The 27,505-nt window shown below is 48.6% G+C and overlaps 1 protein-coding gene across 1 annotated transcript in view; it reads left to right on the top strand.

Annotated features, from left to right (window-relative positions):
- Positions 1-27,505, top strand: part of PROSER2 (proline and serine rich 2) — a 50,474-nt gene that overhangs the window by 15,423 nt on the left and 7,546 nt on the right. The window contains exons 2-3 of the mRNA XM_014949120.1: positions 14,743-14,940; positions 26,660-26,912. Coding sequence (XP_014804606.1) covers positions 14,773-14,940; positions 26,660-26,912 — 421 coding nt within the window. The 5' untranslated portion in view covers positions 14,743-14,772. The remainder of the gene's footprint in view (positions 1-14,742; positions 14,941-26,659; positions 26,913-27,505) is intronic.

Genomic DNA, 27,505 nt, shown 5'->3' with positions numbered 1-27,505 from the left:
GGGATCTCGGCGTCCCCCTCCTCGCTCCGCTCCGCCTGAGGGGGGATCTCGGCGTCCCCCTCCTCGCTCCGCTCCGCCTGAGGGGGGATCTCGGCGTCCCCCTCCTCGCTCCGCTCCGCCTGAGGGGGGATCTCGGCGTCCCCCTCCTCGCTCCGCTCCGCCTGAGGGGGGATCTCGGCGTCCCCCTCCTCGCTCCGCTCCGCCTGAGGGGGGATCTCGGCGTCCCCCTCCTCGCTCCGCTCCGCCTGAGGGGGGATCTCGGCGTCCCCCTCCTCGCTCCGCTCCGCCTGAGGGGGGATCTCGGCGTCCCCCTCCTCGCTCCGCTCCGCCTGAGGGGGGATCTCGGCGTCCCCCTCCTCGCTCCGCTCCGCCTGAGGGGGGATCTCGGCGTCCCCCTCCTCGCTCCGCTCCGCCTGAGGGGGGATCTCGGCGTCCCCCTCCTCGCTCCGCTCCGCCTGAGGGGGGATCTCGGCGTCCCCCTCCTCGCTCCGCTCCGCCTGAGGGGGGATCTCGGCGTCCCCCTCCTCGCTCCGCTCCGCCTGAGGGGGGATCTCGGCGTCCCCCTCCTCGCTCCGCTCCGCCTGAGGGGGGATCTCGGCGTCCCCCTCCTCGCTCCGCTCCGCCTGAGGGGGGATCTCGGCGTCCCCCTCCTCGCTCCGCTCCGCCTGAGGGGGGATCTCGGCGTCCCCCTCCTCGCTCCGCTCCGCCTGAGGGGGGATCTCGGCGTCCCCCTCCTCGCTCCGCTCCGCCTGAGGGGGGATCTCGGCGTCCCCCTCCTCGCTCCGCTCCGCCTGAGGGGGGATCTCGGCGTCCCCCTCCTCGCTCCGCTCCGCCTGAGGGGGGATCTCGGCGTCCCCCTCCTCGCTCCGCTCCGCCTGAGGGGGGATCTCGGCGTCCCCCTCCTCGCTCCGCTCCGCCTGAGGGGGGATCTCGGCGTCCCCCTCCTCGCTCCGCTCCGCCTGAGGGGGGATCTCGGCGTCCCCCTCCTCGCTCCGCTCCGCCTGAGGGGGGATCTCGGCGTCCCCCTCCTCGCTCCGCTCCGCCTGAGGGGGGATCTCGGCGTCCCCCTCCTCGCTCCGCTCCGCCTGAGGGGGGATCTCGGCGTCCCCCTCCTCGCTCCGCTCCGCCTGAGGGGGGATCTCGGCGTCCCCCTCCTCGCTCCGCTCCGCCTGAGGGGGGATCTCGGCGTCCCCCTCCTCGCTCCGCTCCGCCTGAGGGGGGATCTCGGCGTCCCCCTCCTCGCTCCGCTCCGCCTGAGGGGGGATCTCGGCGTCCCCCTCCTCGCTCCGCTCCGCCTGAGGGGGGATCTCGGCGTCCCCCTCCTCGCTCCGCTCCGCCTGAGGGGGGATCTCGGCGTCCCCCTCCTCGCTCCGCTCCGCCTGAGGGGGGATCTCGGCGTCCCCCTCCTCGCTCCGCTCCGCCTGAGGGGGGATCTCGGCGTCCCCCTCCTCGCTCCGCTCCGCCTGAGGGGGGATCTCGGCGTCCCCCTCCTCGCTCCGCTCCGCCTGAGGGGGGATCTCGGCGTCCCCCTCCTCGCTCCGCTCCGCCTGAGGGGGGATCTCGGCGTCCCCCTCCTCGCTCCGCTCCGCCTGAGGGGGGATCTCGGCGTCCCCCTCCTCGCTCCGCTCCGCCTGAGGGGGGATCTCGGCGTCCCCCTCCTCGCTCCGCTCCGCCTGAGGGGGGATCTCGGCGTCCCCCTCCTCGCTCCGCTCCGCCTGAGGGGGGATCTCGGCGTCCCCCTCCTCGCTCCGCTCCGCCTGAGGGGGGATCTCGGCGTCCCCCTCCTCGCTCCGCTCCGCCTGAGGGGGGATCTCGGCGTCCCCCTCCTCGCTCCGCTCCGCCTGAGGGGGGATCTCGGCGTCCCCCTCCTCGCTCCGCTCCGCCTGAGGGGGGATCTCGGCGTCCCCCTCCTCGCTCCGCTCCGCCTGAGGGGGGATCTCGGCGTCCCCCTCCTCGCTCCGCTCCGCCTGAGGGGGGATCTCGGCGTCCCCCTCCTCGCTCCGCTCCGCCTGAGGGGGGATCTCGGCGTCCCCCTCCTCGCTCCGCTCCGCCTGAGGGGGGATCTCGGCGTCCCCCTCCTCGCTCCGCTCCGCCTGAGGGGGGATCTCGGCGTCCCCCTCCTCGCTCCGCTCCGCCTGAGGGGGGATCTCGGCGTCCCCCTCCTCGCTCCGCTCCGCCTGAGGGGGGATCTCGGCGTCCCCCTCCTCGCTCCGCTCCGCCTGAGGGGGGATCTCGGCGTCCCCCTCCTCGCTCCGCTCCGCCTGAGGGGGGATCTCGGCGTCCCCCTCCTCGCTCCGCTCCGCCTGAGGGGGGATCTCGGCGTCCCCCTCCTCGCTCCGCTCCGCCTGAGGGGGGATCTCGGCGTCCCCCTCCTCGCTCCGCTCCGCCTGAGGGGGGATCTCGGCGTCCCCCTCCTCGCTCCGCTCCGCCTGAGGGGGGATCTCGGCGTCCCCCTCCTCGCTCCGCTCCGCCTGAGGGGGGATCTCGGCGTCCCCCTCCTCGCTCCGCTCCGCCTGAGGGGGGATCTCGGCGTCCCCCTCCTCGCTCCGCTCCGCCTGAGGGGGGATCTCGGCGTCCCCCTCCTCGCTCCGCTCCGCCTGAGGGGGGATCTCGGCGTCCCCCTCCTCGCTCCGCTCCGCCTGAGGGGGGATCTCGGCGTCCCCCTCCTCGCTCCGCTCCGCCTGAGGGGGGATCTCGGCGTCCCCCTCCTCGCTCCGCTCCGCCTGAGGGGGGATCTCGGCGTCCCCCTCCTCGCTCCGCTCCGCCTGAGGGGGGATCTCGGCGTCCCCCTCCTCGCTCCGCTCCGCCTGAGGGGGGATCTCGGCGTCCCCCTCCTCGCTCCGCTCCGCCTGAGGGGGGATCTCGGCGTCCCCCTCCTCGCTCCGCTCCGCCTGAGGGGGGATCTCGGCGTCCCCCTCCTCGCTCCGCTCCGCCTGAGGGGGGATCTCGGCGTCCCCCTCCTCGCTCCGCTCCGCCTGAGGGGGGATCTCGGCGTCCCCCTCCTCGCTCCGCTCCGCCTGAGGGGGGATCTCGGCGTCCCCCTCCTCGCTCCGCTCCGCCTGAGGGGGGATCTCGGCGTCCCCCTCCTCGCTCCGCTCCGCCTGAGGGGGGATCTCGGCGTCCCCCTCCTCGCTCCGCTCCGCCTGAGGGGGGATCTCGGCGTCCCCCTCCTCGCTCCGCTCCGCCTGAGGGGGGATCTCGGCGTCCCCCTCCTCGCTCCGCTCCGCCTGAGGGGGGATCTCGGCGTCCCCCTCCTCGCTCCGCTCCGCCTGAGGGGGGATCTCGGCGTCCCCCTCCTCGCTCCGCTCCGCCTGAGGGGGGATCTCGGCGTCCCCCTCCTCGCTCCGCTCCGCCTGAGGGGGGATCTCGGCGTCCCCCTCCTCGCTCCGCTCCGCCTGAGGGGGGATCTCGGCGTCCCCCTCCTCGCTCCGCTCCGCCTGAGGGGGGATCTCGGCGTCCCCCTCCTCGCTCCGCTCCGCCTGAGGGGGGATCTCGGCGTCCCCCTCCTCGCTCCGCTCCGCCTGAGGGGGGATCTCGGCGTCCCCCTCCTCGCTCCGCTCCGCCTGAGGGGGGATCTCGGCGTCCCCCTCCTCGCTCCGCTCCGCCTGAGGGGGGATCTCGGCGTCCCCCTCCTCGCTCCGCTCCGCCTGAGGGGGGATCTCGGCGTCCCCCTCCTCGCTCCGCTCCGCCTGAGGGGGGATCTCGGCGTCCCCCTCCTCGCTCCGCTCCGCCTGAGGGGGGATCTCGGCGTCCCCCTCCTCGCTCCGCTCCGCCTGAGGGGGGATCTCGGCGTCCCCCTCCTCGCTCCGCTCCGCCTGAGGGGGGATCTCGGCGTCCCCCTCCTCGCTCCGCTCCGCCTGAGGGGGGATCTCGGCGTCCCCCTCCTCGCTCCGCTCCGCCTGAGGGGGGATCTCGGCGTCCCCCTCCTCGCTCCGCTCCGCCTGAGGGGGGATCTCGGCGTCCCCCTCCTCGCTCCGCTCCGCCTGAGGGGGGATCTCGGCGTCCCCCTCCTCGCTCCGCTCCGCCTGAGGGGGGATCTCGGCGTCCCCCTCCTCGCTCCGCTCCGCCTGAGGGGGGATCTCGGCGTCCCCCTCCTCGCTCCGCTCCGCCTGAGGGGGGATCTCGGCGTCCCCCTCCTCGCTCCGCTCCGCCTGAGGGGGGATCTCGGCGTCCCCCTCCTCGCTCCGCTCCGCCTGAGGGGGGATCTCGGCGTCCCCCTCCTCGCTCCGCTCCGCCTGAGGGGGGATCTCGGCGTCCCCCTCCTCGCTCCGCTCCGCCTGAGGGGGGATCTCGGCGTCCCCCTCCTCGCTCCGCTCCGCCTGAGGGGGGATCTCGGCGTCCCCCTCCTCGCTCCGCTCCGCCTGAGGGGGGATCTCGGCGTCCCCCTCCTCGCTCCGCTCCGCCTGAGGGGGGATCTCGGCGTCCCCCTCCTCGCTCCGCTCCGCCTGAGGGGGGATCTCGGCGTCCCCCTCCTCGCTCCGCTCCGCCTGAGGGGGGATCTCGGCGTCCCCCTCCTCGCTCCGCTCCGCCTGAGGGGGGATCTCGGCGTCCCCCTCCTCGCTCCGCTCCGCCTGAGGGGGGATCTCGGCGTCCCCCTCCTCGCTCCGCTCCGCCTGAGGGGGGATCTCGGCGTCCCCCTCCTCGCTCCGCTCCGCCTGAGGGGGGATCTCGGCGTCCCCCTCCTCGCTCCGCTCCGCCTGAGGGGGGATCTCGGCGTCCCCCTCCTCGCTCCGCTCCGCCTGAGGGGGGATCTCGGCGTCCCCCTCCTCGCTCCGCTCCGCCTGAGGGGGGATCTCGGCGTCCCCCTCCTCGCTCCGCTCCGCCTGAGGGGGGATCTCGGCGTCCCCCTCCTCGCTCCGCTCCGCCTGAGGGGGGATCTCGGCGTCCCCCTCCTCGCTCCGCTCCGCCTGAGGGGGGATCTCGGCGTCCCCCTCCTCGCTCCGCTCCGCCTGAGGGGGGATCTCGGCGTCCCCCTCCTCGCTCCGCTCCGCCTGAGGGGGGATCTCGGCGTCCCCCTCCTCGCTCCGCTCCGCCTGAGGGGGGATCTCGGCGTCCCCCTCCTCGCTCCGCTCCGCCTGAGGGGGGATCTCGGCGTCCCCCTCCTCGCTCCGCTCCGCCTGAGGGGGGATCTTCGCTTCTCCTCCCTCTCCCCCGGCTCCGGCGGCTCTTCGCTTTCCCCTCTCTCCCCGTGGCCCCCGGCTGAAGGGATCTTTGCCTCCCCCCCTCGCTCTGCTCTGGCTGAAGGGGATCTTCACTTCGCCCCTGGCCCCCGGCTCCGCCGGGAGCGGGCGAGGGGATGCGGGGGCCTGAGGCGAGGAGCCCCCCCTCAGCTCCGCCTGCCCCCGGCCGGGTCTCCCTCAGCGGCCCTTCCCCCCCCCCCCCCGTTTAGCGCCAGTTGTTGCGGCTGCTCCGTCTCGCTGTGCGGTCTCCGGCCCCGCTGTTCTCTCCGGAGCGGGCGGGAAGGGGGAGCCCGGGATGGGGTTCGCCCTGTGTACGAAGGAGACGAAGTTACCGAAAAACTCTTTGGTAACCGCTTTTCTACTGCGTGCGAGCCGGTATGGAGCTGTGCTAAGGGTTCCTTTTCTTCTTTTTTTTTTTTTTTTTTTTTCCTTTGGATTTCTTTTCCTTCCCCGTCGCATCCTGCCGACAAACAACTTGTGTGTCATAACTGGCAACTTCATAAAAAAAACCAGCCAAGCCGACGGAAAAGAAAGAGGAAAAGAGAATTAAAGAAAGGTTTCATACCCGTGCATTGTTAAACTTGGGCTGTATGGTGTTACTGACTGACTAAGGGTGACGGGAAAGAGCTGCTTAATTCCTCTGCATTGTTTTCAGACTGCCTGCAATTTCATTTTACCGTTGGCGAAAACTGTTGGCTCAAACAGTAGCAGATTTAGGCTGAAATGCTGTGGGTTTTTTTCCCCCTACCCTGTGTCAGGTGCCTTTTCCATCTGGAGATGGCAAGCGTGAGATGGCTGGTGCTTCTTAAGATCGTAATCGTAGGTAGCTCGGGCGAGGTTTAGTACGTGTAAGAGAAACCACAGCCTTAAAAACACTCTCGGGATTTTCAGTAATCCGGGATCTCAAGAGCATGTTTCCTGAATAGTTTTTGTTTTAGTGTGGCACAGAGAGGAGGCAGCTGAAAGCGGAGCTCTGTGGTGCTTGGTCCTGTGCACGGGTGCAACAAAAGGTGATTCCTGCGGTAACAAGCATGCAGATAAAATAGGAAAGAAGTTTGGAGGTTGTTGTTGTCCACCTTCCTAAAAATGTTGGAAGGATTTTAAGCTATAACAGGTAACAGAAATGTAAGGAACAATTATTTTCTTTCCCATTCCTTTTATGAAGGGCACAGAAGGAAAGGCATCTTTCCAAACCCTAAAGCATAAGTCTTAGTTTTAAAAGCTTTCACAATTTCTGGCTTAGGCTAATAAAAAGGTATTATTTTAAGACTCTTCTACACATCCTTGACTAATACAGCATTGCAGATGGCCTTCATTGCACAGGTACTACTTTAGAGAATAGTGATTGTGGCTTTTCTCCTTCCTTTGCAGTAATTACTGCTGTATAAGGGGGGAGCTGGTGTTTAAAAAAAAAAAAAAAAAAAAAAAAGTTGCTCACTTAGGACTCCAAGAAATAAAGATACTAGTCATTTCTCAGAAATGGAATAGATTTTTCCAACTCGGCCTTTCTTATCAAGGATTTTTTTGGGTTTTTTCCAACAGAGAACGAATGAGTAAAATGAGGTTTTAGGACTAGAAGTACAAGTAGTGCCAGACACTGGAAAGGAACGGGGAGATTCTATACTACATCTCTCTATTTCGTCAGTAGTAAAACTCCTGTTGGTCGTAGCTGCTTTTTCTCTGCATGCCTCTGAGAGAAATATTAACCAGGAATGTTGGCAGAGGGGCTTGCTGGTTGGATATAGTAACTGGAACAACTTAACTCCTGAACAGTTGACAAGTCTCAGGCTGACTGACCTTCCAAAATACTGGAGCATGAAAATAAATGAGCATATGAATGTGGCTTTCAAAGCCAGCCAAACAGGCTGTGTCAAACACTGTTGCCAAGTCCTCTCTCCTCCTTTTTTTTTTTTAATTAAAAAATAAAAGCAAGGAATTTTAATTTCCAGTGTAACTAGCTGCTTAAAGATATCATTTTCATTTGGGCGTGTATTGATTTTTCCCCGTACCAAGGAATGTCCAGGGCAAGACTTTACTGCTGTGTTTTGCCAGTGCTGTTTTCAGCTCTGTTTGCCTTGGGCAGGCAGGCCTTTATGTACTTACACAGGAATGAAACGTGCATTAAATTACCTGCTTTTTAAAGTAAACACCTCTGCTTTGTGCTTCAGATGTCTTCTGCCCTCCTCCCTATACCAGTACAGCTAGAAGAAGAAGAAACATAGGAAAGCCACCTAAGATGCAGCTGTGAGGCTGTGACACAGACGTACTGGGGCTGAAAATTATCTTACTGTCTCAAATGCTTTGTAAAACAGGATTTGGTTCACCTTTGCTATGACTGTAGCAGCAGTTACATAATGAAACCCTAAACCCCAGTGATGCTACACCTGTAACAAGGCAGAAGTTGACTAATTATAGAGGAGTCCCTGCCTGAAATTGTTTATGTACATTTCGTGTTTCTAAAGCGTTGGCTGTCATAGATATAGCACCGCCCTGATGTTAACAGGGGAGATTTTAAAAGAGTAACTTTAAAAGAATTGGATGCCTTCCTTGTTGAAATTGACATAAGGGCATTTGAAGTCAGAGGAGTCCTCAGCCATCACCTGCATGTGTTGAAAGCCCCATGAAATACTGGACTGGACAGACCTGGGTATTGTATGTAGTTTTACCACCGGTCATCAAATCTCAACTGCAGAGTACCAGTGAGAGCCTTATCCCTATCCTTGGGATCTGATCTAAAGAAAATTAACTACTTGTCACTGGTTATAGTTTTATTTTTAGTTGGGGCAGGGAAGGATTCTGTGGATGTAAACGCGTGGGAAATGTGAGCACTTGAGGGATCCTTCTCTGGTGATTTAAGCCGCGCTGCTGTATTTGGACCTTTGGCACGGGCCTTCTTTGCTTTAGGCAGCAGGATTCACCTGAAGCTGCTGTTGTAGTGAAGTGGGAACAGAATTTACTTGCAAGGGATAAGGCGTGTGAGATCCTGCTTCATAGATTTCTCTTTAATAAATTCTGTCTTGAGGCTGGACCAGTGTGCATCATCAAATCCCGCACTGGTGTTTCACTGCCTGTTTTAAAAGAAGCAGCGTTTCCCAAACACTGCAGAGAGGATGATGAGGTAATGATGATCTAGGCTTTTGCAAAAGGTCTCTTGTCTTGCGTTGGCTCAGTTGTCTTCGGAAGGTGATGAAGTTTCTAAAGTATTGGGTCTGAAAAAAATGAAAAGGCTGCTCTTGAAAATCCAGAAAGACCAGCTAAGAACGAAGCACAGTTTTGAACCCTCTTTTTTTGGTATCTTGAGGCTTGGATTAATGTGCTCAAAGGTGTGACCTTAAGCATTGTTTCTAAGCAAAGCATGATTTGGAGAATTCGGTGTAGTAATTGAATTATTACTGAGGTGATGAAAATGTTGGTTTGTGATTGTTTCCTTTCTTTTTAAGTGGTTGCTACATTTAATTTGAGATCCAATTCAGCAAACCATTTAAGCGTGTGATGAAATATCCTAGTGAAGTCAACTGGATTTAAGTTTTACTGAATTGGTGCCTTGCCCATCTAGTTCTTTTAAAAACTTATGTACACAGGATTAATTATTTCACTGTTGGCAGCTCTCTCAAATTCTAGTGCAAGTCGTATGAATGACATTCAGTGTGTTTCTTGAGGCTCCGGCTTCCAGATTTAGAGGACTGAGAGAATCTTTGTTTTTAGTTTTAAAACTAACGGATTTTGCAGCTCTCCAGCCTGCAGAGGAAAGTTTGAATTGTCACCAATGCCACCACAGAAACCAGAAAGTTTAAAACAAAATATTGGGGTTACTTGCATTAAATTCCCTTGAATTCTGGGAGTCTCACGTGACTGTTCACACTCTAATTACTTTGATTGCAGCTGCGTGTCTGTCCTGGGCTGACATGCTACTGTGAGAGTACCCCGCATTCCCACTTTGCTAAACAGTGCTCAGCTTATTTTCAGAGCAGGCATTGAGTAGCAATCAGAATTGATATCCAAGGAAATGTCCATAAAAATGCTGTTGGCCTGGCTCTTGTTTGGAGGACCATCTGTCATAGCGTGAGGGCGTGGGGTGTATTTTTTTGTTGTTTTCTTTTTTTAATGGTCAGCATTTCTATTTGGCTGGCTGTACTATGGTGACAGTCCCTCTCTAAACAAAGGCAGGAACATTTCCTGGTTACTGGATGTTAAATGCCCATGGCTGGTTTGGACAGACAGGATTTTTCATGAAAAGATAAGGAATGTGCATCATAATGAAATGCATTAGCTCATTATCAGAAGGGTCTGCATGTACGGAGAAGAAAAGTCAGAATTTAACTGTGTTGGCCAGTTCTGGTTTGCCTTGGTTCTTAAACGTAAAGAATTTTTGATTTTACTCTTTCTGTAAGAACAGCTTATAAATTTACTGTCTGATTCTGTGTTTTTTATGTGCTCAAAGTAGTACCTTTTCATTCATCCTGTGTGCTCCTAGGGTTAGTCAGCTTGCCCGTGAGGTTTGTCCTTTGTAGGCAGCACTGTCACTTTGTCTGTTCTTCTACCAGAAAGCTTAAATCCTACAGTATATCACAAGGGTAGGACGTGGGTTACCTCTGAAGCTCGAGGATTTATTCTGTATATGTATACTCTGTACATGTATACTCTCTGAAGTATATGAAATATACTTTAGTATATTTCGTATACTCTCTAAAGTATCTGAAATATACTCTAGTATATTTCATATACGGAAGGAGGTAAGAAGAATCCAGTTGCCGACAGCTCTGTTCACGAGGAGGAAATGTGTGCACCGTGCTGGATCGGTTACTATTGAGGAGTCTGTAACAGCAGTGGCTCGGTGAAGGCACGTCACGGGCCAATTGGTTTTGTTTAGCTGTGATCTTGTACAGCAGGTTCAGAGGTATGTTGCAGGAGCACTTAATACGAGGAAAAATCCGTCACGTTATTAGACACAAACACCTGGCCTGTTTTGGGAAGCCCTGTGGTCTCCTGACCACAACGGGCAGTGAATTTCTACTCTCTGTTTGCCTCGTTTTACACACTTTTCCCTCAGCCTGAGCCCTGTGGTCTCCTGACCACAACGGGCAGGAATCGGAGTGAATTTCTACTCTCTGTTTGCACGTTTTACACACTCTTCCCCCAGCATCTGCTGCTGTCGGAGGCTAACAGAGATACAGGCCTCTAGTCTGCCCCTGTACCATTGTTTTTATAAAACCTGTAACGCTTGGAATGACCTCAGAGTGCTTCCAGGGTTTTTTTTCCAGCTGCTTAACTCTCCAAACTCAAGCAGGGCCGTGGAGCACAAGACGACTGGTGTGCACGGAGCTGTGTGCTTTGCCGTGTCTGTGTACAGCTGATGGGTTAAACAGACCTTGAAGCTCACTGGCCGGTTCTGTTTCAGTTGTATCACTGAGAAATCGCTGTTTAAGAACAGGGAAAGTGGGTGTGTGATGCTCAGAGTCCAGTCTAGGCTTGGAAATGTAGCTCAAATGATGTTTTATGCAAAGAGTATTCTAGAAATTGTATGCACAGCGAGGGGAGGGAGAGACTGATATTGTACCCTTTTAAAAATGTATGATAACATTCTAAAAATTGTCAACTCTAATTGCCTTAAATATATTGTGCAGTAAATGGGATGATGCTGTTTGTTTCCTGGCTTTTGGCTCCTGGCTCATGTAGGAGTTGACTTCTAGCCTCTAAATGTCTTCCATTTTTGTGGGATTGATCTTTTTTGCCCATTAATCTAGTCTTCAAGCAGGATTATTAATAAACAATTTTTTTCAATCTCTTGCTGCTACAGAAGCAGTCCCCTGTAAATGCTAACGTTGAACTTCAGTGGAGAGGTAATCTTAGTCAGCAAAACTATAAAAATATCCTTTTTAAAAAAGACAGACTGCACCTTATCTTTGATCACTACTTAATAACAGTGTCTCTGAATTACGTGCCTCTGTCAAAGCAAAATTAAATCTTTGGAGGTAAAATTCAATGTTAACTTCAGAATATTTTAATTTCCTCCTACTGCCCTCTGACAAACATGCATGATATGTGAATTGTATTGTTTTAAATATCTCATAAGGGGTGGCTGTAGCGTAGCCAGGGAGTGATCATTTCAGCTGATAGAATCACAGCTGCCCTAAGATGCCTTTTCGGTTTAACATTTGGGATCTTCTCTCCAAATAGTACTGTTCCTGTCACACTTCTGGTCTGATTTTATTTTATTTCTTAATTAATGCTTAATGGTGCAGTCACACATCTCTTAAACCAAGAAAATAAAAAACCAAACTAATCGAAACCAAACCCCTCTAGAATGCACTGAACAGACAATGCAACAAATCCTGTTGCAAGCGACTTTCATATTTAATGCACCTCTGAAGGTCAGGAGGAAGAGCTGCCTGTTGTCCTGCTGTTCTTGCTCTCCCTGAGGATGGTTACCTTATTTTTGAACCCGGGCTTGTTACCTAGGCAATCCTACTGAAACAGGCAATGGGGGTCATCTTGAAATTCATTAGATACTTGGCTACTTCTGTCTTAAATCCACAAAGTCTTTCACTTAATAGAGGGGACACAGAAAGGGCAAGGTGACTCCGTGTTAGCCGTGGTCAGGAGGGGAATTTGTAAGGCATGTTGTATGTATTTACAGTAGCTCTGGGCAGCCCCACATCATTCAGCACTGTGCAAATATCTAAGAGTTTCTCCCTTAGAGCATAAAAGACACAGCAAAGTGGAGAAGAAATAATGTGTATGAGTGGGTTATGATCTTACTGATGTGTACCCTTGAAGTGTTGAAGATGAGATGAAAGAGATAAGAGGAGAAAAGATCTTCCACCCCCCCTTTTCTGCAGGTTCACAGGCTATCTCTCCCAAGCTTCGCTGGACTGAATCGAGCCTCTAAAGAAGCCACAGCTTATAACACGAATGCAGAACCCGTGCCATAGTGCTTGCTACTTGATCTTGTGTGGGTGGCTCTCTTAACCAGCCACAGTCACTGCCTTTATTCATTGTTCAGGAGCTTTGTGAAGCAACTGAGCTTGGGCTCCAAAATGAGTAACAGGAGCCTGTTGGGAGCAGAGTTATTCGTTCTTACTTAAAACTTGTGGCTTTAATGTTTATTACTGCTGAATCTGGGTGCTCCTGCCGTCTTGGATGTAGATAGCTCACTATGAAGCTGAGGTTTTGCTGTTGGGGAAAGCAGAACAGTACTCTTAAATACTTTCTTCTGCCTCAAAGTTTTGGCCCATTGATTGGTTTCTTGGTAACTTTGATTAATACCTTCATTTGGTTAGTCTTTAAATGTGGGTCTTGTCTATGATGCAAGCTATGCTTGTCTATGATGTCCAGATCCTATTGTGATCTGGAGCTATGATATCTCATAATGTAGTCTATAAAACATTCCCAAATGGATTTGAGTATAATTCTAGAAGTCTAGTAGTTGTCTGTAAGGCATCACTGAGGGGACTGAACAACCATGGCGTGTCCAATTTATACTGGGGACACCTGGATAAAAATTGATGCTGCAGCTTGAAAGTGCTGATGAAAAATACTCACTTTATGTTGGATGTCAGTAGGAGTAATCACCTCTTGCTGCTCCCTCCTTAGAAGAATACTCTCTTCCATCTGAACCTCACCTTAAAAGTCATGGGATAAAATCTGAAGTCAGTGGGAGTTTTCTGTGAATGCCAGAGGTGTCAAGACTTTCCCTGATAGTCTTGCCTTAGAAAAATTATGTATGTTTTTGTGTGTGTGTGTTTTTGTAGCATTTCAGAGGAGTCAAGATTTTCACTGATAATGTTGTCTTTGAAAAAATAAGATCTATTTTCTTGTGTGTATGTCTGCTCATGCATGGTTTGTAGATGGAGCTGCTGTTGCAGGATACGTTCTAGACTTGGGTTGCTCTTTTCTAGTTGGGCTTTCTGCAGTGTATGTTTTTGTTTTGGACCTGGGTATGTGGCAACCAGAGGTTCAGCAGCTGCTGCAGTGCTCTCTTCTCTGCCTGTTTCTTGTGATTCTGAAAAACAGCACCAAGAGCAGGTTTCTTCCGCTGTGGCATCGCTTAAAGATCATTATCTTGAGGATGCATTGTATCTATTTATAGTTAATGTTATTAATAGAAGAAAGGAAGAATGTTCTTTTTATGTAAAAGCAAGGCGGAATCTTAATTGTTAGACCTAATGTTCATAAGAAAGGCTATCAGATGCTTTTGCTGTGGCAATCCAGTGCTCTGTTTATGTGGAATGTGCTTCCAAGACTTGCTGGACCCCAGCCTAGCTACACTGTGTGGGAGCCTTCCCACAGGACTCATGTTGGTGCTCCGGTGTAGACGAGGGAGCGTTGGTTCCTACGTACCTCTGGTAATGTCATAGCCCTCTCCTGGGAGGAAATGATCAGCAGGATGGAATTGTTGCTCGGTATTGGCAGATGTTATCTCACTACTATGAAACACTAATCAGCTTACCAGGAGGCTCTGGTTTCTCATCCCTCAGCTGACGGGGTAGGGAGGAAGGAGAAGTAATCCAATTGAATTGGAAATGCAGGCTTGACTTTGCTTCTCATGTCACCTCTCGAACCGTAATAAAGGGAGAAGCACTTGGGAAGCAGGACCATCTCATTTCGTTTGTGCAGCGTCAGGGTAATGGTGTCCAGTTCCCAGCTGGTTGTGTATAACGTGGTACCTCAGAACCAAGTGTTTTGAGGAATGAATGTGTCATGGCCGTTTCCTGGTCACAGGCAGCATGGATAAAATGATGGACTGTTAAAGAACAAGGCAATTTCTTGTTGCAAAGGATGTTTTAATGTTTTGGAGAGAGAAATGAGCTGGGGTCTGCTTTTTGCCCACCCCCAGTTTGTGCTGTTCATCCACAAGGATGACTTTTGTCTTTGTGGTACTTTGAGAATGAAGGAAGAAATTCCACCAGGGTGTTTTGGGAGATGATGATAATTCAGAGGGCTGTAACAGATCTGCACACTAGGATGGCTTAAACTGGGAGCTTTTGCTCCAGTAAGTGCTGGTGCATATTGCTGTTGCAGTAAGCATCTTCTAAATGTACAAGCACTGTTTCCTCATGGCTGAGTGCAATGAAAGCTCTGTAAGCTTTAAAATGCAATTTTGCTACGTAACACGATGGTGCTGAGTTCTGTTCATGGGTCTTTCACCAGAAGTAGTTGGCATAGAGCTGCCTCGGTAACACACGAGGCAAGGAACTGGATTCTGTTTCTCTCATGTGATCTGATAAATAGAATTCTTGTCTGAAAACTAATAAAGGATGAAGGTATTTGAATTGGGTCAGTTGATATCTCAGTCTATGGGATTTTATTGCTGTTTATGGGAAACACAAACTGAATCTGTAGGACAGGTATGTATGCAGGGTCTGTGCTTGTAACTGGAGAAACTGGAAGCACATGAGATGGGGTAGAGAACCTCGCTGTATTGGATTTTTAAGTGAAATCACCTTTTAGAGTAAGACCAATTGTTTTAAAAGGTGCCCATAGGTGGTAGATGTGTTCTAGAGGATAAAGACATGCCTCTTCTTAACCTGTGTGGGTTAATGTTCTTGTTCTCTGTTTTCAGAAATGAGTAAAGCTTGCAGCCTGACGTAGTATGCTGATGGCATTCTGCACTGCATCGGGATCCAGCGGTCAAGAAGGTGTGATGCCTAGAAATCTCGTGTCAGATTCTCCTGAAATGGCATCCGAGATCTCTCCAAAGCACGCGCTCGGGAGCGTGGAGAACCGTGGCAGCCAAGCTAAATGCAGAAATCTTGCCCTGGTAAGTGTTTAATGAGCCTTATGCTTAGTGATAAACATTACGTTAGTAGCTTTGTTTACCTCATGGGATTTTTTTTTTACTAAGCATAGTAGCTTTGTTTACCTCATGGGATTTTTTATTTTTTTACTAAGCGTTGCTTTTTGCCATTTCTAGTTCTAAATGGTTGCTTGTGGTCTTGTTTGTTAACAAACTGCAAGGCCAGAAATAACTACTCAGATTTGGTGCAAGAGCTTGTTATTCTGGTCTGATTGTCTCTGAGAGCTGGCAGAGTGCTCCTCTCTGGCCATTCCTCCTCGAGAACTGGGAAAAGCAGTAAGGAGCAGACATTCCACTGGGCAGCTCGGTGTGACCACTCACGTGTGGTGCACAGTTTGGTGCCCATCTCTGCTCTCCTTTAAGTAGCTCGTAAAGGAACATAAGGATAGCGTTGGCTCTATACGCTCTTTTTTGCTTGAGCTCCTTATTGACACTACTGAATGAAGGTCTCGGCTTATTCCACCTTCATATAATTAGGTGAGTAACAAATACGTCACCATAAACAAAGCTGTCTTCGCATTAGTGAATATGAGTGTGTGGCTATTTAAATAGCGTGTGAGTAATTGAGGGAGTAGGATGCACTTCTGCATTTTTCCAATTAGCAGGATGATTCAGACAATGAACTCAACAGTACTGTTTGTACCGTGACAGGCTAAGCCTAGAAAGCAGGTATAGTTCCCTGCACTTTTTTTTTTTTTTTTTAATCATCACAACCATTTGAAAAACATCCATTTTTAATTGAACAAAGTGCACTCCGGAAACATGCTTTCCCTAAATGGGAATCTGAATCTCTATCTTGCCTTGAACGTGGAGTTAAGCTTTCCGTATTGTTCCCTGGCTTCCTTTTAGTCGAGTAGTTTGTTGCCGTGAAAGAATAAGTGATGAAGTTGAGTTGGCAAGTTGAGACCTGTATTTATCAGTATAACTCAGAAATTCTCGGTGGCTTGTGCTACTTCGTGAGCTTTTTGGCAACTCAGTTAGTTCTAAAGATACTCTGTCTTGGTTGTTTCTAACAAATATATAACTCAGTTAATATTCTGCTATATCCTTAAGGCAGCTTGTGTTGCTAGTTCAAACACAAAACAAGTATTGCTAAATTTAGTCCCTTAACTCTTTCTGATCTGCTGTAGAACAAAGCTGTGAAGGGTGAGGGTGGAGGAGGTCGAGTAGCCAAGTGCACCATTTAGACTCAGGTATTTAGAGTATGTTGTTTGTCATGAAAACTGGTAGGATCTTAGAGAATTACAGCGGGAATTGCACTTTGTTAAAGAAATACAATTTAATATTATGCAGAATTACAAGTTAATTTTGTGTTTGACTCCATTTTTCCAGGTTATCAAACTAGTAGCCAGTTGTATTTCCATGGGTTTTATTCTTAGCTGCAGTAGCTGGCATGAGACTGGTTATTTGAAAAAAAATCAGTATTGAATAGTGAGGCTACGTATAAATCTCTATGTCTGTAGAGTCTCATCCTGAGTCTGCTGTGTCAGAAGATGACATCGATTCCCGGAGTCTGACTGGATCTTGCCATGTGATAAGCCCCATGACGATGCCTCAGCTGGAATTGGAATCCCCTCCTACTGTGTAATGCAGTAATTTATAGACAGAGTAAAAGCTGGCTGTAGGTTTAGGCAATTCCCATCAGATCTGTGCAAAAAGAGTTCCTGAAGCCTTTAGTTTGTCTTGTTTCAGTTTGTGCATGAAGAAACTGAAGCGTGTACCGACAAGTTTTAATTCTGGTGCCACAGATCCCCCTCCATGACTGTTCTTCCAGCGGTGTAGTAGGCAGACGACTAGCATGTGTGGAATTACAGGCTGGGGAATGGAAACTCTTTTCAATAAAGGCATAATTTCAGTTTCTGAGTTTGAGAGGGGGGTCTATGGTGAACTCAATATGAAGGAAATTTGGGCAATTGTAGTTGCGGAAATAGCACCCGAGTCTCAGATCTTTCCTTTTTGTGAGCCGACGTAAGAAAACAATATCGTTCCACTGACAGATATCTGTTATCTGTTCAGCATTGAAACAGGCTTTAGAAAACCTCAGGATAAAGAGCAATACTCTTCAAATAATTCTATTTCTATATGCTTGTGTAGTTGTGTATTAAAAGTAGGATTTTCTTTTTTTTTTTTTTTTTTTTTTTACAGTCTACTAAGCATCAGGGGATTCATAAGAGGAAAAGCTAGTTGTTAGAACATGCTCCTAGAGACCTCATCGTCTTGCTTCAGTAGTTTTGCTATAAAGGTTCAGAAGATGCAAAAGTTTTGATGGCCTAGTGAGAGGGAGGGGATGGATAACTTTGTGTAGACAAGTAACTTCTTATGAGACCTAAATTCTTAGAGAAAGGGAAGAAGGGACAGATTTTTCAAGCACATCGGACCTTTTTAACCCTGAAACAGAAGCAACTACAGACTAACCTGCCGCCTCATTTATCGCTTCTCTGGGTCTGTTCACCTAGAGACACAACAAGGAAGGTCAGGGTTGACTTCAGATTTGTTTTTTTTAATAGCCTTGCAGAGGAAAAAAGTGTAGCAGTGTTGTTTATTTTCATGACAGGCCAGTACTGCTGCAGGCTTCTTCCTACTCGATTACAAAAAAAAAAAAAAAAGAAACGGCTTTTAAGCTTCTCAGAGTCAAACTACATTAGTCACTAAATATAACCTTTGTATTGCATCTGTGGAATTCAAACAGACCTCGGGATGTGATAATAGAGACAAACACTTGGACTGTCTTTAGCCTCTGCTGAGTGCTTCGAGCTGCTGCGGCTGACTGTTGGCTGTTCTGCCTTCTCTGTGTCTGCGCTGGCATTGCTTGCTGCTGAACTGGTTGTCAGTTTAAGAACGACCAGGAGATGGACATGAATTGCCATGTGCCAGCAAGGTCTTAAAATTCTGTGTGTGTGTGAGATTCTTACCAGTCAGCTGGTGTCAGTTCCGTTCAGTTTTGTCACATTTCTCAGTTTCTTACCTACTCAATGGTGCTTTTAATTCATCTTGGAGAATTGCAGTCCTTAAAGCCCAATTTATTGTTTTTTAAATGGAAAGCAAGGTGCTGATGTCCTGTCTTGACTGCAGTAGAATTTTCCATATAAATGATAGATGTTTGAGTCTGGATTTATGCTGTGAAATCTGTCACAGCAGCTGAAGAGTACAAGAGCCCACATTTAGACGGGAGGAATGTTTGCCTTGGTATTTTCATCTCATGCCAACTTTTGAAACCGTAGAATTTCTTATATAGGAGGACATGAATTTGCACATATATTCTGGTTTCTTTTTAATGAAGGTGGTATCCACACTTATGCTTGGCAAAAGGAGACAAGTGTCCCTTCTCGATACGTGGAATCAGTTGCACTATCCAAAGAGGAGGGGAAAAAATCCCACCCTGTTCTCCCTGGCAATTCTGACTTCCAAAAGCCATTCTTGAATGACACTCCCTGGTATGTAGTATAAGAATTAACTTGCAGTGAAATACACTTGCAACAATTTAAGGATGCTTAATTTGGAGATAAAACTAGGTCTCAGCTTTTTTTGAAGCTATTTGTCTTGTTCCATTGACCGAATAGGCACAGACCGACGACTTAAAGCCAATCCTTCTTTTTCAGTGCTTCACTCCAGTAATTGTACTGTGTATCTGTTCTCAGCCATGAGTAACTGCTTCAGTTTCTAGGTGTGAGTAACATGCCAGGACAGTGGTATCGCCTACGAAAATCATGCCAGAAGGTGCTGGTTGTACCTAAAAAGTGAGCTGTGCTACTTGGAACTGCTCTAGTAATAAGCTGTGTCAGGGCCTTGGATCTGTTGATGTGACTTCAGTACTTACCTTCTGTATCTGAACGTGTCTTACTGAGTGGTAGGTTTGAGGGATAATGAGTTCTTGTTACTCTCAAGGGACCGTGCTGTGGGTTGTTTGTTGTTTTTTTTGTTTTGATTTAATTTTATTTTTGCCTTTGTTTCAGACAGATCCTTGGTTAATGCCACAGTTATCACTGCTCTTTTTGGGGCAGTGGTGACCTCGAGAATTGGTTGAGTGACTATCTCTTTTGGTTACTAATCAAATGGCTTAAATTAGCAGATGGACATGATTCTAAAGGCATCTTGCCTTGCTTCTTCTGTTTGTTAACAAGCTTCCTTTGGGGCTCTAACAAGACGATACCAAATCACTGAAGATGGTTTGTCAGCAACAAACACCTTTTACAGTACAGGTGACACCTTGAACATTGGTTACATACACACGCAGAACAAGTATCTTCTGAGTAGTTTGAGGTGGCTCATTATCTTATTTCATGCACTCAGCCATTTAACTCAGGGTTGACCTGGTTATTTTGTGGTCATGGTGTGTCTTGGAGCCTAAATATTAGTTGCTATGACCTTTATAATTTTTGGATAATCCAAATGCAACAGAGCTGGTTTTCTAAGCGTTACTGTCTCTTTGCCCCAGCCTCTCTGAAGAGGTTCTGGGATTCCAGGGTGGTTTTAGGAGTTACTGCAAAAGGACAGATTGTGTGTCTGTTCACCCACTGCCACCCTTTCTCTCACACTTGAGCACGCAGAGTCTGGTGATGCTGAGCTGCACTTCAGGTACATTCAAGGGAAAGTCCTGAAAGAGACTCCTTTCATAAAATTAAGGTGTTTTTCCCCCTTGATCCTGGTACTCTGCAGGCTTTACTGTACTGCAAGGGCTTTCACTGTGTCCAAATACTCTGCCAAATAACAATACACAAAAAAAGAAGAAGAATTTTTATGACTGTTTGACACTTCCCATGGATACAGCTGTCTTTGGGCAAGTGGAAGCCATTCCTTACAGGGTGTGGAGAGAGCTATGTTATGCTTCATCCACTTCAAACTAAGTGTGACTTGAAAGCGTTATGCCTTAGAAAAATAAGAGTCATTGTTCCTACCAGCAGGGCAAGAAGTGGAGAGGAAGAGGGGCTTGAAGTCTGCTTGCTTTGGGCCATGAGTATAGAACTAAGGTAAAGAGCCTGACTCCTAACAAGAAATGACCTTGCTGTAAAATGTGCTGGTGAGAATGTGCATAGAACACAGATTACCTTCAGGAGCTATAAACTGCATCATTCTGCTTCAAAGCAGCATCTGGTAAATAGAGATTATTCCAGCAGGTGGGCAGCTGTGCTCCCTAGCCCTCACTGACAGGCGTTCCTGAACTTCCAAAGCAGTTTCTTTGGTTGGCACTTCTTTTCTATTTTCTTTTTCAAGGAATAGTTGGATTAGAGTTTTTGTAATATGAGAGCCAATCTTCACTTGTCTTGCCTTTAGTGCACATAGTGGTCAACATTTTATATATTGAAATGCAATCAGGGCTGTGTCTGCATACCACCCCGTAAAACATAACGTATCCTGTTTTAAAACATAACGTTCTCTATTCTTCCAGCCTTTGGGTGTATCTAAACTCTCAGTGCTCCTTGCTTTGTCCTGGACCCAGCCCAGCTTGGCTGCATCCTTTCCAAAGTTCAGCGACTGCATCTGAACTCTGTGTTCCAAATGAGGATGTGCTGTTATTTCATCACCCAGGTTAATATATCCCAGAACAGCATTGGCGTACCTGAACAGCCCTCTCTTTCCTCTTTATGGCACTTAAACTGACCTGCAACTCCTTCTGTCTTGTATTGCCTCTTAGATGTTGTTCATCACTCTGTATTTATGTGTCTTCCAACTGAATTTCGCCTTGTGGATTACCAGTGCACTTCCATGGGTCATGAAGGTCTCATTCTGTCCTACCCAGTTCTTGTAGCAACATTTTTCAGTATAAAGGCATCAACAGATACGAAGTGAATTGTCTGCTGTTGCTAGTGAAGTATCAGATAATAGAGGTGTGGGGATAAATCTGCTCAGGACTTGTCTCGTTTCATTATACAATTTACAATCCATGCTGTTCCTCAAAAAAACAATCTCTCCCCTGTGACCCCAGCTCCATAGGTACCTTCAGTAACTTCATCTAGGCATAGTTTCCTTGTTCATCTCTGAGTGTATTTTTGGGGACCATGTAATAAAGCCTTCAAGTCAAGGCTTATCACACCTCCTGCTTATGCCCATTGGCCAAGTCAGTAACCCTCTTGTGAGAAATGAGGTTGGGGTGAAATTATTTGAATTTTATAAAAAGCGTTTAGTGGCTTGTGCCTGAAACGCTTCCCAATTTTTCTCAGTGTTGTTCTATCATAGAAATTAAAGGGAAGAAGAAATTGTAAGATGATCAGACTAACTTTGATGACCAAAGAGATGCCTTCAGAGTTCAAGCAGATCTTGCATTTTTTTAGCTTGCTCTTTTAAAAGTAGGCTAGGAGTAATTTAATCAGTTTATGACTTCAGTTCGTCTAGTTTATTTTTTTAAATATTTCTAGATCATTTGTTTCCTCAGTTAAGACCTATTGATTATACGCTTTGCTAACTATTATGAAGCACACAGGTACACTTATGTTAATAAACTGAAGAAAACAACATTCAGTATTATAGTCGTCTTCACCAAATGAGATGGTATTATCAAAATTATCAGATAGTGTGTCGTAAAGGAAGTACTTTTTGACACAGCACACAATTAAACTATGGAACTCATTGCCACAGAATGTTGTGAATGCCAGCCATTTAAATGGGCTTAAACAATAAGATGAATTCATGCTAGAAAAGCTCATTAAGAGCTATTAAGTACACAGATGCGGATGCAACTGGGAAGTCCTTAAGCCATGTATTGCTGGAAACTGGAAGAATGTAGGGAAGAAACATACAAAACCATGCAATTGACAGCAATGCTCTTCCCAATCCTGTTCCCTTGTCCTGTCTGTTACTGGTGGCAGAAGGCAGGATGCTGAGCTAAATGGACTTGTTGGTCTGATCCTGAGTGGTAGTTCTTGTTCTTATCTGTAATTCACTTGCTTCCGACTTAAGCGATGCAGGGGTATGAGCCATTCTCTTTTCCTTTTCTATAAATATACTCAGAGGTACTTAACCTTTTTCTTCTGTGCTGAAGCTTTTGTACCTGTTCTGATGCTGTTCCTGCATGCAGGACTTTTATTTCCCTCACTTTCTTTTTACTAGTAGAACTGCCTGCCTTGTTCTTAGCAGGCTAAGGCTTAAGTGGTGCTACATTGGTCTCTTTCTACTGCATATTAGAATAGTTTGCTCCCCTTATGTTTTTTTTTGAGAAGCATCCAGTCACTTCTCTCCCATGGAACTGTGCCTCTTAATTCTTTGGCACCATCGAGTGCTTTATCAAATCAGGTGTTTTCCTGGTATTTTGCTAACTAAAGTTTAGTTCTCGAGCAGTTTTCAGAAGAATTATTTGTTGATTTATTTTAACCACTGCAGATGTCTTGGGATTTCCCCTGCTGCTCTGTTTCTGCCAAAGCTGTGCTGGTCTTAGGATTCTAGGTCTGGATGTGATGTTAAGATTTTCTTCAGATCCACGTGAAAAATTGTGGGCCTCTGATATTAAGTCACTGTTTTGGACAGGTAGGAAAGGGATCTTTTCTATTAAATAGATTCTGTTATTTTCTTTTTTCTTTTTCTTTTTTTCTTGTTTCTTTTTTTCTTCTTTTATACCAAATACCGTCATAACAGACTCTTTCCTGTTTGGGATAAGCAGGAAATGTTTGGCTGCACAGGGATCTAAAATATTAATGCCGGCTGAGCAGACTGAGTTATTTCAGCTGTTTGCATCCAAAATGTCTTCTGACCAAGCAGTCTCTTTAATCCTCAGCTAAGGTACAATTTCCAAGTTTCAAATTTAATCTTGTCTTTTGACCGTAGCTTTAAAGTCGGTAATGTTAGGTGCAGGTGAGATTTAGTTTTGTGTATTATGTGTAGGACTTGGTGAAAAGTATGAGAGGAATAACTCGAGTGACTGAAAAGACTCTGCTTTGACTGTTTAAAAACCCAGATTGTTCAAGCAGACAGGAGGCCTGGAAAACCAGCCCAGGAAGAATATGAACTCTTCCAGTACTTGGAGTATGTGGGAAATAAATTAATTAGAAATAGACTTGGTAACCTTATTAAAACTGGCATCAGTTAACCACGACAAAATTCCTTACATCTTTTTCAGAAAGCTCTATTATAATATAAGTAATACAGGTGGGCATTTAATAATACACCACTGTTTTCAGACCAGTAGCAAAGCAAGTCACTGCTTGCACTTTAGATCTCCGAGCTGCTTTGGTTTGACCAGCTTAAGTAGATTTATCTTCACTGTGCTTCTGTGTCTGAAATGGGATTGTTTCCTTGTCTCGCAAACTGAAACATGGCTTGCCTGAGGGAGTTTCTAGTCAGGCTGGATGCCTTGCATCCCAGTATGGTGACCTGCCATAATGCTGCCTAATCTCTAGAACTGCTCTCTCCTTTTTTTTTTTCTTTTTTTTTTCTTTTTTATTTTTTCCCTCTCCTGAGGAAATGTGACATTGGTCATCTTGAAGGGAAACAGCACGAGGAAAGAGGTCAAAGTACTAACAGAGATGAGGTTGGCCTTTTTAAATCTAGGTATGCCAGTTACTATATGGATTTGCAAAGGGGTGATTAGTCATTTCAGATCCTTCACTTAACGGGAAATTTGGTCACTTGGGTAAGATCCATGAGGGATGGTCAGTCAGGCAGAGCTCTGCTGACTGACCCTCCTGCACATCTTACCTGGCATGGAAAGGCACTCAGCCTTCCAGCTCAAAAACGGATAGAAGGAAGGGCTTCTGAAAGTCTTGCTTCAATTCACGTGCCCTTTTGCTCAACTCTTGACCAAAGGAGTTAAGCTTATGAGGGAGCAGTTCTTAAAATGAACAAAGAGGTGATTCTGCCACTTTGCTCTGGTGAGACCTCACCTGCAGTACTGTGTGCAGGTCTGGAGCCCTCAATATAAGAAGGGTATGGACCTGATGGAGTGGGTCCAGAGGAGGGCCACAAAGATGATCGGGGGGTCAGAGCACCTCTGCTATGAGGACAGGCTGAGGGAGCTGGGGTTGTTTAGCCTGGAGAAGAGGAGGTTCTGGGGACACCTAATAGCAGCCTTCCAGTACCTGAAGGGGGCCTACAGGAAGGCTGGGGAGAGCCTGTTTACAAACGCCTGCAGTGACAGAAGAAGGGGTAATGGCTTTAAACTGGAGAAAAGCAGATTTAGATTAGACATTAGGAGTAAGTTCTTTACTGTGAGGGTGGTGGAGCACTGGAACAGGTTGCCAAGGGAGGTGGTTGAGGCCCCATCCCTGGAGATATTCCAGGTGAGGCTCAATGAGGCCCTGGGCAACCTGGTCTAGTTGGGGGTGTCCCTGCTGACTGCGGGGGGGTCGGACTCGATGACCCTGAAGGTCTCTTCAGACCCAGATGATTCAATGAAAGTGTGGTGCAATCATTTCTATACCGTGCCACCGTCTGGCTCTGCTGCCACTATGAGCTTCTTAAACACAACCCCCTTTTTTTTTCCCTTTTTGCCTGCGGAAGTCTGGCTCTCGCAATGAGCTCACCCGCAACAAAAGCTCCTTGGAGCCTTGTTCAGCTCCAGCCAGGGCCTACCTAACAACGGCTCCTTTCCTGTCATTCTCTCGCCTACTAGACATAGCAGCCTTATGAGTATTTGGGTGGGGAAGGAAGGAGATTGCAACATCCATTAAGAAGGAAAAAAAAAAAAAAGAAAAAGAAAAAAAAAAAAAGGAAGGCTTGTCTGTCTCTCGCTTTTCAAGTGCAGCTGTAAAACTTTCCTTGGCCTTTGAAAACTGAGCTCTGCCATGTAGTGGGTGCGAGCTGTGGAATACGTCAGCCTTTGAAGTTAGGCCTTTAAATAGGCAATTGCAAATGGCATCCAAATTTAAGCTTGTGTAGCAGTTTTGCTGCAAGCTGGAATAAGCCACTTATTCTGCCAGCGCACTGTGGCTGGTGAGGCAAAGTTACAAATACCCACACCTCTGTATGTCTTTCCCAGCCATGTTCACCCTGGTGACAATAGATCTGAATCTCTAGAAATGTAGTTGTATCATGAGCCTCATGTTGAAACCAACTTTATATTTCCTTGCAAGGCTTCGGTCTTCTGTTTTACCAGAAAACTGTGCCGGCTGTGACTGAACACTGCTGTGTTCACAGGGTTGCAGCCACAGAGAAGCAAACCTGTCCTGAAGTGGCTGAATAAGAGTGGCTGAAAGGCAACTGTCTCCTGGTTTTTGTTCGTTTATTTGCAGGGAAAAAACAGGCCACACAAGAGAAGGCAACTAAGAGCCCCAAAGCATTTATTTTCTCATTTGTAGTGTGTTGAGTGCTTAGAGACTACCTGCCACTTGGTACAATGCGGCACTTCATAGTTCTTAATCTATAGGCATTACTTTTCTACAGAGGTATATTGTTCTTATTTTTAATGCTGGGGACAGGGATAAAAGCTTTGTTTGCGCAAGGAGTTGAATTAATGGGTAGAGCTGCACATAGGGTTTCTTTCTATCCTAATCTACTGTAAGATGATCTGAACAGGCACGGTGAGTTTGAAGCAAGTTGTGCTGCCCCAGCAAGAACATGTCTACCCCTTGGGTATTTGCACTGCATATCTTTATGTATCTACCTAATTTCCCCTGATCCACCATTGAGAAGTAGCCTTGTTACTTTACCTGCACATAGTTGGATGTCCTCGGAGAAGTGCAAAGTAGAGATGAGAAAGTAAATTGGCTTGTATTGCTTTGCTGGTGCCTTCTTGTCAATTTATTGACAGCGAAGTTTCCAGTATATTCCCAGTGGGAGAGAAATTCAATCCAGAAAAGGGAAAACATCACTTAATTTTCAACAATACTTAGTTACATTCCAGAATTTGCACAGCTCTCTTGGGAAATAGCTTTCCTGTATCCATTGTCTTAATGTAGTGCCTTTCCTAATCATCCTTTGTCACCTCCAAGCTTCTGGAAAAGTGAGTGTTTCCCAGGGTGTAGGTGGAGGGAGAAGAGCTTGCGCGTTGCTGCCTAGCTTCTCATTGTGATGTTGTGTTAATCAAGTTAATCAAGAGCAGTGACTCATAGAAAATGAAGACTGGATAATTCAAGTGATTATTTATCACTTCTGTGGTCTACAGGATTATTTCCTGCTGGAGAAAATAGCCCAAGGCACTTGCCTGCTACAGAACACATCTTTGTATTTATTTTAAATTTTTCCTTTCTGTAACTCAAAGGTAAAAAGCTTAAGAAATTCTCTCCCTCCATATTATTACTTCTTTGTAATCTACCGTGTAACTCCGATTAACTCAGAGGTTGCAGAGGTAGAGCCAGATTTCAGCTCCAGCTCTGCCTCTAGAAGCAAAGTCCCACTTTCTAGAGCAAAAGGGGAATCAACCCCTTCGTTGGACTGTCCTAAATGCCCCCTGTCCCTCCCATGCTGGTTCCAAGCCTTGTCCCTGAACTTGACACAGCAACTGAAACACCTTACTCCAGTTCAGAGCCTGAAGAAGCATCTTAATCCTTATAAAGGCACAGGTGTGGGGTGTGGGGTTGCTTTTTGTTCTGCTTTTATCATCTTCTAGCAATTTGTTCTTTCCAATTCAAATGGATACTCGCCTGCTGAACTGAAGTTAGGTACTTCAAAGCATGAAATACCAGTTATCGTTCTTTGGTCAAAACTTAGGCACTGTAAGCTCCTGGGCCTTTGAAAAGGGATGTTGTGTTTGCTGTCAGTGTACTTACCTGTAAAGTGTTAATCTTTCCATCTTTTTTCTTTTTTTCCCCCCTCACAGGATGATGAGAGTCTGAAACACTTAACTCACGAAGAGCAGAATGTTCTCATGTTCTTTGAGGAAACCATAGATGCCTTAGAAGATGACTTGGAGGAGCCGGTCCTACATGACAGTGGCATCCACTGCCAGTCTCCACGGTCAACGGAAGAAAATGTGTCCAGTCATTCAGAGACTGAAGATATCATCGACTTAGTACAGTCAACACCTGAGAGCAGTGACCATGAAGGCCCTCCTAGCAGAGATGCAGAACCAGGTAGTAGTCTTGCTTGAAAGTGTGGTTTTCCCTTTGACCTAGCCCTGGCGTACTCCAGTTCTCAACAGAAACAGCTAAAGAAATCACATACCTTCCTTACTATGTCAACATGAATCTGTTACACATCAGGAGCTCGAAGGGCTGTGATTGACTTGGGATTTCTGAAATTCTTGCTGTAACTGTAACTATTTGGGTGTTTTCTCATGGAGGTCATGCATATGATTAAGTTGTTGGATTGCTGTTTCAGTCCCCTGCTGGGTGAACGAGTTTTAACAGAACTGGGTATTATGCAGAGTCATCACAGCAAGGCAGACTTGTGCTTATCCATGCAGGCACGCTCTGCTTCTCCCTAAGACCTCTTAAGACTTTCTCTAAGAGTTTTAAGATAGCAGATTGTTTGTAGTGTTACTTTGTGTGGCACTGAAAGGCACATGATCCTATCAATAAGTTTGTGACAGGGTTGTGCATGGCATGTTGGTTTTTTCACCCTGTAGAGTTTCCTCTCTCTGTTTTCAGAGAATGGATTTATCAGCTGGTACCTGCAGTGGGATGTAATGTGTCCTCCCCTGGCTGTTATAATAAAGAAGAATTGC

Source organism: Calidris pugnax, unplaced genomic scaffold (genome assembly GCF_001431845.1).
Source record: "Calidris pugnax isolate Ruff unplaced genomic scaffold, ASM143184v1 scaffold125, whole genome shotgun sequence".
Taxonomy (NCBI): Eukaryota; Metazoa; Chordata; class Aves; order Charadriiformes; family Scolopacidae; genus Calidris; species Calidris pugnax.
Note: the sequence above shows the minus strand (reverse complement) of the source record. Positions and strands in the feature narration are given on the sequence as shown.